Raw genomic sequence first — 12,769 nt, forward strand, 5'->3', positions numbered from 1 at the left:
CAGAATCCACGGAGACATTTCCTACATGGGCAGCCAAGGTTGCCAACCTGCTGCCCCGTGGTCACATGTGAGCACCCCTAAGTGGAGGCAGCTCAGCTCCTGGAGTGGGTTAAAATCCTCGTCAGAGAAGTGCAACCTTCGCTTCACCCAAAGGAGAAGTTAATTTAGCTGAGCTGCTGGGTGCTGCTCGTGCGATCGGCCTACGAGCATCCCGCACTGCACAGGGGGAGGCTGGCTCGCTGATAACTCTCCCCCGTTAGAAGAGAGCATGAGGATTTCAGTGTCCACAGCACCTGCTCCAGACCCCGATGCTGCGGTTTGGAGATCGTCACTGGGATTTTAATCCCTGCTCTAAGAAGCAAATCGGCCCCAGCACTCCAGTGCCATTTATATCGAATGGCATGAATTAAGGGAGCCTCTGAATATTTGATTCCAGCCAGCTGCCCTCCAAAGAGAATACCCAAACATCTCATCAAGAAGCTGTGCATGTGTCTGCAGCCCCGAAAAAACCTTCACACTTCAGAGCGCTCTGAAAAATACACAGCCAAAGCACTCGCTGTCAGCTACAGGGAATCTCCCTCTCCAGTGCAAAGGGCTTTTTCCAGCTGGGAAATGGTTTGTAGATAAATACATTTATAAAAAGAGTGTAAACCCCAAGGAGGGAGAGGAATGAGAGATGGACAGAGCTGGCAGCCCAAGCTCATGGACAACATCCAGCTCCTGGGAGCACATCAGCCCAGGGAAGGAGCTCCGGAGGACGCACGGTGGCTCACACTATGTAATGCCTCAGAAAGGCAAGGAAATGTGCTTATAAATGCTGGCTGTCAGTGTCCTTTTGTGTGCACAGTACCTCTCCAGAGGCTGCCAGTTGAGGCTGTTGGATTTGTAAAAAATCATAAAGTGAGTAGGGTAAAGAAATAACGGGAATAACTATGATTTGTCTTGGTTTTGTCCATTTTCTGTGTTTTGATAATTTTTGATGACATCATCACAGAATGACACCACCCTTCCTTTCTCATGTAATGTCACCAGACTTTGCAACTGCGTCACTTGGTAGTGCTGGGCTGACATGACATTATTGTAAAAGTAACACAGAGAGACACTGAATGAAGCTGCGATGCCACGAAATGACTCTGCAATGGAGCGACGTTGCTGAGGTGCGTTACGATAAAACCGAATGAAGCTCTGATGTCAAAGACAGCGACTGCTCTTCTAATAGCACCTAGTAAAACTACAAAAATGGAAACTCTATCACTGACTTATTTTCACAATAAGTAACTATCTCTTTCTCATTCTCTCAATCACCGCAACTTGAATATCCTTGGTTATTTGCAAATGATTATTGCAGTGAGCCGGGGGAAGGAGGGGGAGAAACGATTAAGAAAATGCAAAGCAGAAGTGAAAAGAAACAGATACATTTGCTAAATAAGAACACCACTATCCAGCGAAGAGGAGAAGCAGATTAATAGCTGCCTTACAGCAAAAACAAATGAACACAAAATCTAATTTACAAACCTATTAGATTTGCTATGTAAGCTGTTCACAGCTGATCTGATTGTACCTCTGCCTCCAGAACTCCTGCAAGACAAAGGAAATGCATTATTTATAAACCCAGCTCCTCTTTGCCAAGCATTGTTCAACAGTCAAGAGATCCTGCTCTGAAGGGCTCCGAACGGAGACGCTGCTCTGCCGTTCACATCCCACCCCATTCACAAGGGAGATGTCCTCGTGCCTGTGAAAGGCTTTTCACATCCATCGTCATTGCTGCCCTACTGCAAAGGTAAAATCATTCCGGCAAAAAAGCTCCTAAGCAGTCCAATTAATAATACCTACGCAATCTAACCAGCCATCAAAGACATCTGGTCTCCATCGTCAAAGCAACATGCAGCCTACAGGTTGCATTAAATACATCTCTACTTCTTTTTTCTTTACGAGTCAGGTGTTAGCTGTGCATAGAGAAGGTCTCCTCCGTCTCCAGGTTGCCAAGGGACTTCCCCTGTCCTCCGGTGGGGACTGAGCTGAATGACCTGGGCAGGATTCCCACCACTGTTTTCATCTTGGGCTTTCAGCTGAGACCACCCAACATCTCTAGTTTATCTCCTGGTGGAGACCTCAACCTCACAGTCCACCTTCTCCTGGCTCCCAGTGACCCAGGCCAGATCTGGGACCCCGTTGCAGCCCTCTCTGATCCCATGCGTGCCCTGAAGCCCCTTGTCCTCACCTTTGGTGTAACCTGGCTGAAGCTATGAGGCCAACTCAGCACAGTCACTTGCATGCTGGAGCTGAGACCTCAAGTGACAGCCCTGTCACTCCCACGGCCTGACACCACTGCATAAGGATGGGTGCCAGACCTGCCTGAGCAAGACCTGTGAGAGCCAAAGTTCCCAGCACCACACGCTAAACTGATGCTATAATGAAGAATAGGTAGGACCAAGCCCTTTCAGAAACCAGTGCCACTCATATGACCTGTCAACCCTCAGTTAAAAATAAATACATACAAGTACTTGTCTGCATCTAGTTGGCTGCAGAGCCCCTTCTTGCTTTAGCTTTATGTTTTCAAAGGGCTCCCAAAGAATCAGTCGCCCACTTTGTGATGCTCAGCGGGAGCTGGGCTCCTAGTCAGACATATATTAACTGCCACATGCTCATTGCTCCGTTTTATTGTTTCCATTGCACAGATATCCGAATGAACACGCTCACAAAGAGAACCAAATTCTCTTCCAGCAGAAATATTGTTACCTGGAAATATATACCTTAATGAAAATGTGTCTCAGGAGCATGTATTTCTACCAGTCCTGAAAAAATCCCAAATGCCTTAGACGTAAATGAAAAAGAAATAGAGTGCATGAACATTTGGTGCCATCAAAAAAGATTTTCAGACTTGCACAATGCGATGTAAATCCCTTCGTTAGCCTGAGCACAGCTCAGCACCCCATAACATCAAACCCTTGGAGATACTGTGATGGTTGTCCCTTTCCTCCCTCCTGCTGGAGACCATCTATGGCCAAGTCAGAGTGATCTTTGCTCCGACACTCTCCTCTTTCCTTTGACAAACCTGAGAGTCAGCTAGCTGTTTCATTTTTTGGTGCATCAAGGGAACAGCAGGTCTAGCTTATTCCTAGAGCTTACTGGCATTTAACAAGCCTTCACTTTAACGGGGTCCACTGCGGGGTGTGGGAGCAGACTGGATTAGTGTGCAAACCATGCATCCTTTCAGAGACTCCTCCTCTGAAGGAGCCTTCCAAATGGGATTCACACTCCTTCACACTTGCTGTGAGACAGATAGAGACTGGATTAAGGGCTTAGAAAAAGAAATGCTGCTCCCTGAATAAGTGATGATTCACAATCTCTGCAAAAGGAAAAAAAAAATCCCAGAAATTAGGAAGTGGAGAAGACCTCTTAGCTCCCACCTCATCCTTGTTTTGCATCTACAGCAGGGCCGATGCAAAGCACCACAACATATTATTCAAATGCATTATCCAATCTAGCTTTACGTGCCCCCAGCAACAGTCTGTGCATGTCTCCTCCTGAAATTAAGGCAGGCATCTGGGCGAGCATATCTCCCAGCTTGCTGGGTACAGAGATGGTGGAGGAGATTGGCTTTCTGGATCCTCTGCTGAGCAGCCCCTCAAGGATTGTTTCAGGGGGTTACTCTTTCCCCTGCACACACTGTGAAAAGCAAAACTTTTCAAAATATTGTAATGCAGAGAACAAAGCGTTCTGCTGCCATATATGAGCATGGAGAGGGTGGCTCACCGGCAGAGGAGAGAGCAGGTATCTGCTGGCCATCTTCCTGTGACTTGCTCCACAGCACTGGGCTTTGCTGGCCACAGCCAATGCTGCAGGGCAGCATCGAGCCCAGCAACATCCAGGATGCTCTTGGTGGACACCCGAGATGCTGGCAGAGACACTGCTCCCTGTGCCAGGCTTGGTTTGTCTCTCCGAGCCATGAAGATTGCCTGAAGCTGGGACATGGTACTTGGTGGAAGGTACTTTCCCTATAATCTCCCTTTGTACAGTCAAAGACAAGGTGTGCTGTGAATATGATACCATGGGGTGTATTGCCCTGTCCAGCCATCCTGCTCAGCTCACCCCCGCAGTGGGTACCAGCCAGGCAAACCAGCCGCTCAATACACCCGTAGTTTAGCCAAAAATGGTATTTTTCAAGGTCTTCCATACTTCATTACCAACACAGGCAAGCCTGTACTGTACGCTGTACTGCTTCACTTCCCCCACCTGGGAAGAGGAAAACATTAAGAAATGGAAGGCACTAATTAAGAGGTACACATTTAAAAAAAACCCCAAACATCAGCCCATTTTGTTATACCTTGCTGACCTGGAGTTTCAAATCTCCTGGCTTCAAAAGGCAAAGACCAACCTCGATTAAAATTGCACAGATAGGCATTGATTTTGAAAAGCTTTATAGTGCTACACTGTGTTTAGATTGAATTGCCTTATTAATCTAGTTGTTATCAGTTTGACTGTATAGCCAGCTCCACAAAGTACCAACCTGCTTCCTAATCCTATTATTTACAAAATGCTCTTCTTTTGACTTCTGTTGGGATGTTTCCCACTGATAAGTTGCATCTATATGTGCTAATGCCATATTACCGGCTTATGTCATCCTTTCTCATTTTTGCTTTGAGATTTTCAAGCTGAATTCCCACTATCTAAGATATTATATAGGTCAAAACATTCTGTGCTCAGATGTAAAGTGACACTGATTCATATATCTGAGGATAAGAAAGAAAAATTGTCTTATGGTTCAGGTCCAAATTTTCTTGGTTGAATAATTTCTGACAAATCAGGTATCCAAAGACTTTTCTGTTCACCCTCTACGAATGGGCTGTTTAGGGTTTCTGCTTCCCTTTTCATCGTTTCCCACTTCTGAAATCATTCTCTTAATTGTTGCTAGCTATGGTTCGGTCTTGCTTCGAGCAATTTTGATACGTGAAATCAAAGCTGCTTTGACTGAACAAGTAGGTCACACAGCCTCTTTGGGCGAGCGGATCTCTAAGAGCAGGCTTTATGTGTCCATGCTCTCAGGCTTACAAATTCAAAAATGTGTTTTCCATGGATATTTTACGATGTCCACTGCTTCCCCGCAGCCTCTGTGGCAGAGAATACACTTGGGAAGCGGGTACAAGAAGCATGAACTAGCCAGAAATCTCAGCCGTACTGAATCACCCATTTAGCCACACTTGTGGGGCCCGTTCCTGGTGGAATAAAAACCTCTGCTTCTTCCTGACCTTGGGCAACCCAAGTCCTCCTCTTCTCCCTCCTCCACATAAAAGAGAGATAATAACATCTCTGTAACCCCTTGGGGGATTGTTAAACGGAATTTATTCAGATGAATTCCTCAGAAAGAGAGTTCAGAGTGCCACAATTTTTATCTGCTGAGTTCAAATGATTAACACCTACTAATTAAGTTTTCACAACCTGCTTTTGTGTTAGGTGCATTTTATGATCTTTGTTTTACAGCTAGGATGGGCGGGGTGTGAAGCGGCTTGGCCCATAACACCAAAAATGACAGTCCCACGGCCAGGACAGGAGCAGGCACTATGGGCTTACAGCAGACCTGTCCTCTTGAAAATGCTGCTCTTTACTTGCTGAGAGGGAGTACGACTCTCGCTGGGTGAGAGTGTAGGACACATCACTCAGAGGACCACGGGAATTGATCTGAAAAGGTCTCACTCACCTGAAAAGCACATGTAGCTGTTGGTCTCCTGAAATGGCTGCAGGCTGTACCCATAAGGCAGCCCACATATATATATAAAAAAAATTGCCAGCTATATTTACTTTGTTTATGAAAGGTTGCTCTGATGTTGTCCTCAAGACCAGAATTGCTATTGTCTAACTGAAGAGCACACAAGTGTGATGCCAGGCCTGGTCAGGGACCACCCTCCCAAAATCAGTGCCCTCCCAACCCAGTGGCTGTCCCTGAGGCAGCCGGGTGGGGAGAGGATACAGAGCAGGACGCTCACAGACCCTCTACAGGATGCCGCTTCATGGCCAGATGGATCCAGTCACTGTAACTAAGAGTCTTGGGGAAAGGGAGATGCTGCCCAGCCACTGGAAATGAAATACAAACATATAGATTGCCCCCATCCTCCCAAACTTGATAGACTTGATCCTGCTGATGCTCACAGTGATATATAATCCCATGTGCATTACCGGGCATAAGCCAGACCTTGCAGCGTCAGGAACTAGTTGGCACCTGCACGGCGCCTCGTTAGAGACGGGCTTGGATGCACTGACTGCCCTGTTAAGTGAGCGAATTCATTTTGCTGACTAAGAGCAGTGCAGTCATGAAGCTAAGCCATGTGCTCCTTGAGTCCTCAAGGAAGGGGCCGGATTTGCTCAGGCCAGTGCTGTGAAATGTGGATTGGGATACAGCTTTCAACGCCCCGTCCTCTCCCCTGACATTCAGGGACTGTGCTGAGACAGACAGAGCAGCGAATGCAACTCCAGGGCTTTGGGGGAAAATTGCTACATTTCTAAGTTGTCTACAAAAGGGTAATAACTGGTTTCCAAGTGCCAACCTGCCCAGCCTGTCCCACAGGGTGGAGAAGCAAAGGTGTCCCAGGAGCCCAAACTAAGCAGGAACCAAGCCCAGAGCCTAGAAACTGGGATTACCCAGGGACCCTATCCTGGCTCTTCAGCTGCACATCGGTCTTGCTGAAAAAATGGGAGAAGGCCACGTTCATCAGGAACTCCCCTTGTGGGCTTCTCACTAGACACTCAAGTGGTTTCTGCGGTCAAAGCCCACGCATATCCGTAAAATGCTCTGCTATCACAGAAGAGACAAAATACAGAGAGGAAAGGCTTTTCTGCTGGTTCATCCCACATGTAAACCAACTTGCAGATTTAAAAAAAAAAAAAAAGCCAAAGCCAGGCAAGAAGTGATGGGTTCTGACATGCATTTTTGACCCTGGAGATCAGGTTCCTGAACACAACATTGTCGGTCCTCCTCATCCAGAAATACAGCTCTCGCAGGCTCATTTCTTGTCTCGCCTTCCTGCATCACATTTCATAACACACCAGGAGGAGCCAGGACACCTGACACTTGCAGATCATTCCCCGTGACATTTCAGCAGTCGCTTTTGAGGCTTTCATCCCCGGATGGGGATGAGATGGCGATTAAAAGAAGCGGCGGCTGTTGGGTAGCCCCCGCGTACCTGCACTCTCCTGGCAAGCAAGGTTCCGGCGGTTTCCGCAGGGATTAATTTGGGAGATATTTCGAAAGTGTTTGTCTGCTAGGATGAAAGATCCTGCAATACAACTTGATGAGACGTTTGAAATTGCACTTCGATGTGTTTAAAATCTCACTTGTTCATATTGTCACAGCTTGGCAGCCTGAGTGTCAAAAACTTCCTAGATATCAGGTGCTATTTTTACTGCTCCAAGTTTCATTCTTTTGAGTCATACGACCACACTTGGGAGTGTGCCCATATTTCAGGAAAATCACCTTGCCCAGCTGCAGCTCTGGTATACGAGCCGTGGAGGCAGTGCTTGTGCAGCCTGGCTGCCAGTGTAGCATCTTCCAGCAAGCCAAGGAGACTCAGTGTAAAAGCACCAACTGATGGCCTCGCTGTTGCTCACAGCACTTGCTACTACTCGCCACCCCAAACAGAGATCTAATGGTCTCATGGAAACCAGTCTTGCTAATTTGGTTGCTTCCTCCCATGCCCCAATCCTACCTCCATCACATCACCCATCCTGTGGGCTGCTTCCCAGGGACCACAACGTGAGAAGGTCGGAGGGCCTCAGCATCCCTACCTGTCAGGCACTTACTCCATATCAGCTCCCATGTAAAAGAGAGCAGGGTTTGGCCTCGAGATTTCCGCCCGCTTGCAAATCACTGTGAGTAATCATTGTGAGCCTACGCTGAGGATGCAGGAATCAAGACACACGAGTTTGCAAAACAGAGACACCTATTGCTTAATAGGGAATAAGCCAATTAGGCTGACACACTTATGTGACAAAACCGGTGAAGAATCAGCAGGAACGGCACGGCTCTGACGACTAAAGACCACGAGGCAACAGGAGGGATGCCTGTGGCAGCCTGTCACCAGGACGCTGCTTGGGGATCGCTCTGCGCTGAGGTAGCCAGAGCACCACAACCAAATCCCTGTCATTGCCTTGAGCCACCTGCTCTGAAGGGCCTGTAAGAGGCAGGAGGATGCTTGGAGCAGCCTGATGGTTACTGCTGCCTGCGAGGGAGCCACAGTCCGGGACTTTCACGCTCTGCCCCCAGGCTACCATGCTCTTTCTCTGAGCCAGAAAAGTCTCTCTCGCACCTGTAGAGTGCCAGGTCTCACATCCACGTGCATTCACCATAACGTCCGCATGGCCTGACTTGATCACCCTGTGATGCTCTTGTTTTACCACTGCTCTAAAGACAAAACACTCATGTGCTTGCAGAGCTCAAATGTCATATGCTTCACCTCTCCCATTCTGCGTACCAGCAGGACCTTATTCCTTCCTTCATCTCAGGTCTTCCATTAGAAGTTTATGCCTGGCATCAGTTCTGTTTCTTCGGCTGTGTTAATGAAACAGTGAAGAACAAGACATTGAAGCAGGCAAAAAGGATGTAGTGAGGGGCTGCGGACTGGGGTGTGTGTGTGTGTGTTTATGTATTTAGCTTTCCCCTTCTGGAAGGGAGAAGGAAAAATCCCAAGAGCCCAGCAAAGACCTAGAAAGGGGCTGAGACAAAAGCCTCACTGCTTAAAAAACATGTCTATGCTCTACATTTTTCCTGAGATAATTTTTTTAGCCAACAGAGCAGAGCTATCAGGGAGTGCAAACAGCAGAGCATCAGTCTTGCAGCAGATCCTGTCACCCTGAGCATTCGAGTCCCAAAAGGCAGAAACCCCAGTGGCTCCTGCAGCATCTTGGATGCCACATATGTTGGGATATGGGAACGGTGCAACATGAAAAGATACCATGTCTGAAGGGCTGTGGGTCCTCGGGCTCATCCTCCCGCACCCATCTCTTGCCTGCTTTTCCCACTGCTCGGCGCAGCCCCTTGGCATACTCGAGGTCTCGTGTGGCTGCTTCTTCCACTGTTGATGCGGGTGCTGAGAACCTCTCCTGGGCAGTGACATCCTCCTGGGGTGGTTCTTCTGTACAAGCATCCTCAAAATAACATCGTATGCCTACACAAAGAGGGTTGGGAGCGCCTGGATGAGAGCTGCACGCCGCAACCAGCCACTGCCTGAGCCGTTCGCCCACCATCACAGGCATTCACCAGCAACCTTCCACCCCAGGACCTTCGCAGGGACTTAGTCCCCAGATGCTAAATACTGAAAAGCCAATAGTGGTTTCAGAGCTCGGCCTCCTCTCTCCTCCCCTGGCTCAGAAAGCTACAGCGTGGAAATCCAGGTGGCAGCAAGAAGTTGTTTAATTACCAACTGAGCAGCTGCTGGTTGACAGTCGAGTGTGCTTCTGGGTATATCAAAAGGTGCTGGAAATGCCTTATGACGATGCTTAACCTTCGCAGGGGAAACATGTCTCCAGTTGTAGCCGCTGGCTGAGAGCTGAATTATATTCCTGAGGATGCCAGCAAAGCCTGGGCTGCGGAGTGATGGGTTGCAGTGGAAGAACCATCCTTCGATTTCGAACTGCCAGATGCACGGGTGATACCTGGAGCCCACTGCCATGCTGTTTGACTGAGGGAGGCCGAGAGACTACTTCAAAACTGTGTCATGACTGTGACAATATGAGCTTTTAAAAGCAGGCCTGCCCATGGACAGGGCGGGACGGCATGCTTGGCACGCAGATGGCCAGAGTGGGGATTTTTTGTGTTTGTGATATTCCCGGTGGATTTCTGTATGAAATAACACAGGCTTTATTTGCAGTAGCAGTAAGAAAGAGTCCAGTGCTTAAATTTGGTAAGACCTGACCCTGTGCATGAGCAGCCAGCTCAGTGAATCAAACACTCTGCAAACAAGGAACCTCAGAAGGGTCAACAGCGAGGCCAGCAGAGTTAGCGGGATCAGGGCGACGAAGCTGCTTGCTGCCTGGCAAAGGGGAGCGTCCCTAAAGCTGACAGCATTTCTGCCTTGTAGTGTCACCCCCGAGAGTGACGATCATCCCTGGGCTGGTGCAGGGACCCCTCCTAACAGGGTTACCTGATAGCAGGGCATGGCATTTGTGCTGCAGCATCACTTGCTGCTTCAGGAGGACCATTTTGGACCCACCACCCCCACACCGAGCATCTTTACCATGTGCTGCCCTTCCAGGTCATCCTCCTTCCTGCTCCCAGCCTGCCCCCTCACCCCACACCATTGCCAGTGCCCCGGTGGGTTTTGGCGGCTCCGTGCCCGATTCCCCGGATCAGCCCTTTTGCTTCCTGATCAGAGCCAGCGCTGCTGCTGTTGATGAGGATGCATCTCCCAAGGCCACCAGCACCATCAAGGCTCCTGCTCAGCCAAGACAAGTTGTTTAGATTTACAGTGGGAACATAAAGAAAAAGGAGCTGCAAAGATGCACTTTTTTTTTCCCTTTTGCATTGCAAGGGGCAGAGCTGCTGACACCAGCCTGCTCTGCCGTGGTGTTTGCTGAAGGACAGCTGGAACTCTACCCCCACAGTGAATTTACTGTGTCAGGGAACTCCCTTGTTTCCAGAGGCAACTGGGGATGGAAAACAGAGAAATGGCAAAATAATTATTGTCTAATATTGTAGTTTGGGCTTATTTCTTGCTGCTGAGGATGAGCCAGACCCAGAGAAAACAAATGATGGAGGCAATTAGAGGAAGTATGTCTTTGGAATGACGGGGTTTTATAGCAACCATGCCTGTAGATGTATTTAAATACCGCTGGTCTCAGGAATGAAAAAACAAAATACCTGTAGCCTGAAATCCCATGGAAAGATAAGGGAGCTCCCATTAAATGCTTTGCTGGAAGATCAAAAGCACATCTGGCATGCAAGTAGGCGCTGATGAACAGATGTCCAAGCAGAATAACCACAGTTGCTGCAGAGAATACAAGAAAACACCCTGACCCCTTTCTCCATGTCCGGGAGAGGCCAGGAGGGCTCCCGGCGGCAGCGGGATCTGCTGTGTCACTGCTGGCTGCGGTCCCAGGGCTTCGCTCTCTGCCCACGAGTACGGCAGTAGCACGGAGGAGCGGGCACCGTACTGCTGACGGCTGAATCACTTAACCTCACCGTTAGCTGCTCAACAAGCCTTCGCTAAATGAACCAACATTTGCAACTCCTTGTTCTCTGCAGGGAGAAAAAGGTTTCCTTTGCTTTCCAGGCGGGAATGGTGCATTTGCGGCATTAGAGGTGGGAAACAAAAAGCCCACCTGGGCAACAGGGAAACCTGGAGCACTTGTCGGAACTGCTTTGCTCTCTTCAATGGTCTGGGGTGGGACTGGCCGTGGCTTGGCTTTCGCAACTCTGCGCCCAAGAAGCGCTGGCTGATGAAGCGCATCCTCCTCCCACAGCTATTGCCCTCCTCACTGGCAAGCTCAGCTGGGGTCTTGCAAGCTGCTGACAATCAGGACTATACTGAAGAGTAACTTCTCACCAGCTGTACTGGAAAGTCCTTAGAGGGACTGGTTACGTTCATGGCACTGGGTTTTCTTTTTGTTCCACTGGGTTGCTCAGGGGTCTGCTAGTGCTTTCCACCCTGTTGCTCCCAGCCCTCCTGCTGGACACTGTTTCCCTGCAGGTACCACTGCTCCTGCCACTCCCTCAGAGCTCAAGGAAACAAGCTATGGAGATTCATCTCCTTCAGCTTGCTCTAGGCAGGAGCACAGGGGCTTTGGATATCTTTGTGGCAGCCACCCCTGCCCCTGCAGGGCAGCAGGAGATGAAGGAGTGCTTTGCAGGGAAGCAGGGGAGCTCTGCTGCCAACCTGAAATTGGCTGCTTGAGCTCAAGTTATCATCAGAAGAGTTGCAATCAAAGCCTACATCGAGTATCTTCTTACTCAAATCAGTGCTCCAACATTGCTTTTATTTTCCAGCCCGATGTGTCATGGGGCTTTTGTTAGAGCCCTGCCATACCCAATGAGTACAAAGGTCTCTTAGCTGGCTTCATTTACACGAACAGTTACAGGGTGCCTGTGGGCTTCAGTCCTGCAGGGAGGTATTACTCCTCTGGACCAACCTGGATAATTGTTGGATCGTGTGCACCTGCTGTGTGAGTGCACAAAAGTGTACGTTGGTAGAATATAGCACTTTTTTTCAACAAAACTTTCTAGTCTTAGAATGACTCTGGGTCAGGCGCAGTAAATCACAGCCTAAAAGACCTAAGCAGGATATTTATACTCCATGGACCAACCTTGACAAGAAGCGTTACGACTACAGCACACTACAGACCACTCAGAGCAAGCACATCAGCCACCATAAAGGACACAAAAATCTCTTTGTGGCATTCGTGAGCCTTTGAAAGGCAGGCATTACAAAAGGGCACATGAAGAAAAAGTGGCAATTTACTGACAAGCTTCCAGGCAGGCCAGCAATATTAGATACTCCAATTCATCGCTTAAAGAGAGCAGAATATAATTCCTCTTGATATCAGGATGGAAAGGCATGTGGTCCGGACCAGCAGAGAAAAGGTTGACTCATATTAAGTCCAACCCATTACCAAGTGTCAAGTGCTCCCTAAGATGGCTCACATGCTAATTTGAGAAGTCACCTGGTGGCAGCAGGTCACCAGCTCCCTCTACAGACAATCAGGACACAGACGGACCCCTGCAGAACTGCTACAGCAGATGCATAATAACAGAGTCCCTTTAAACTGCCACCAAGGAACAGAA

At 48.7% G+C, this 12,769-nt stretch overlaps 1 protein-coding gene across 3 annotated transcripts in view; it reads right to left on the reverse strand.

Moving 5' to 3' along the window:
* Positions 1–12,769, reverse strand: part of ST8SIA2 (ST8 alpha-N-acetyl-neuraminide alpha-2,8-sialyltransferase 2) — a 33,405-nt gene that overhangs the window by 16,293 nt on the left and 4,343 nt on the right. For 2 of the 3 annotated variants that reach the window (XM_064456182.1, XM_064456184.1), the window contains exon 2: positions 1,516–1,578. The exons of the other annotated variant lie outside the window; for it this stretch is intronic. In XM_064456182.1, the coding sequence (XP_064312252.1) occupies positions 1,516–1,578 (63 nt within the window). The remainder of the gene's footprint in view (positions 1–1,515; positions 1,579–12,769) is intronic. 3 annotated transcript variants of the gene reach the window in all.

This window comes from Phalacrocorax carbo, chromosome 7 (genome assembly GCF_963921805.1).
Source record: "Phalacrocorax carbo chromosome 7, bPhaCar2.1, whole genome shotgun sequence".
NCBI classification, from domain to species: Eukaryota; Metazoa; Chordata; class Aves; order Suliformes; family Phalacrocoracidae; genus Phalacrocorax; species Phalacrocorax carbo.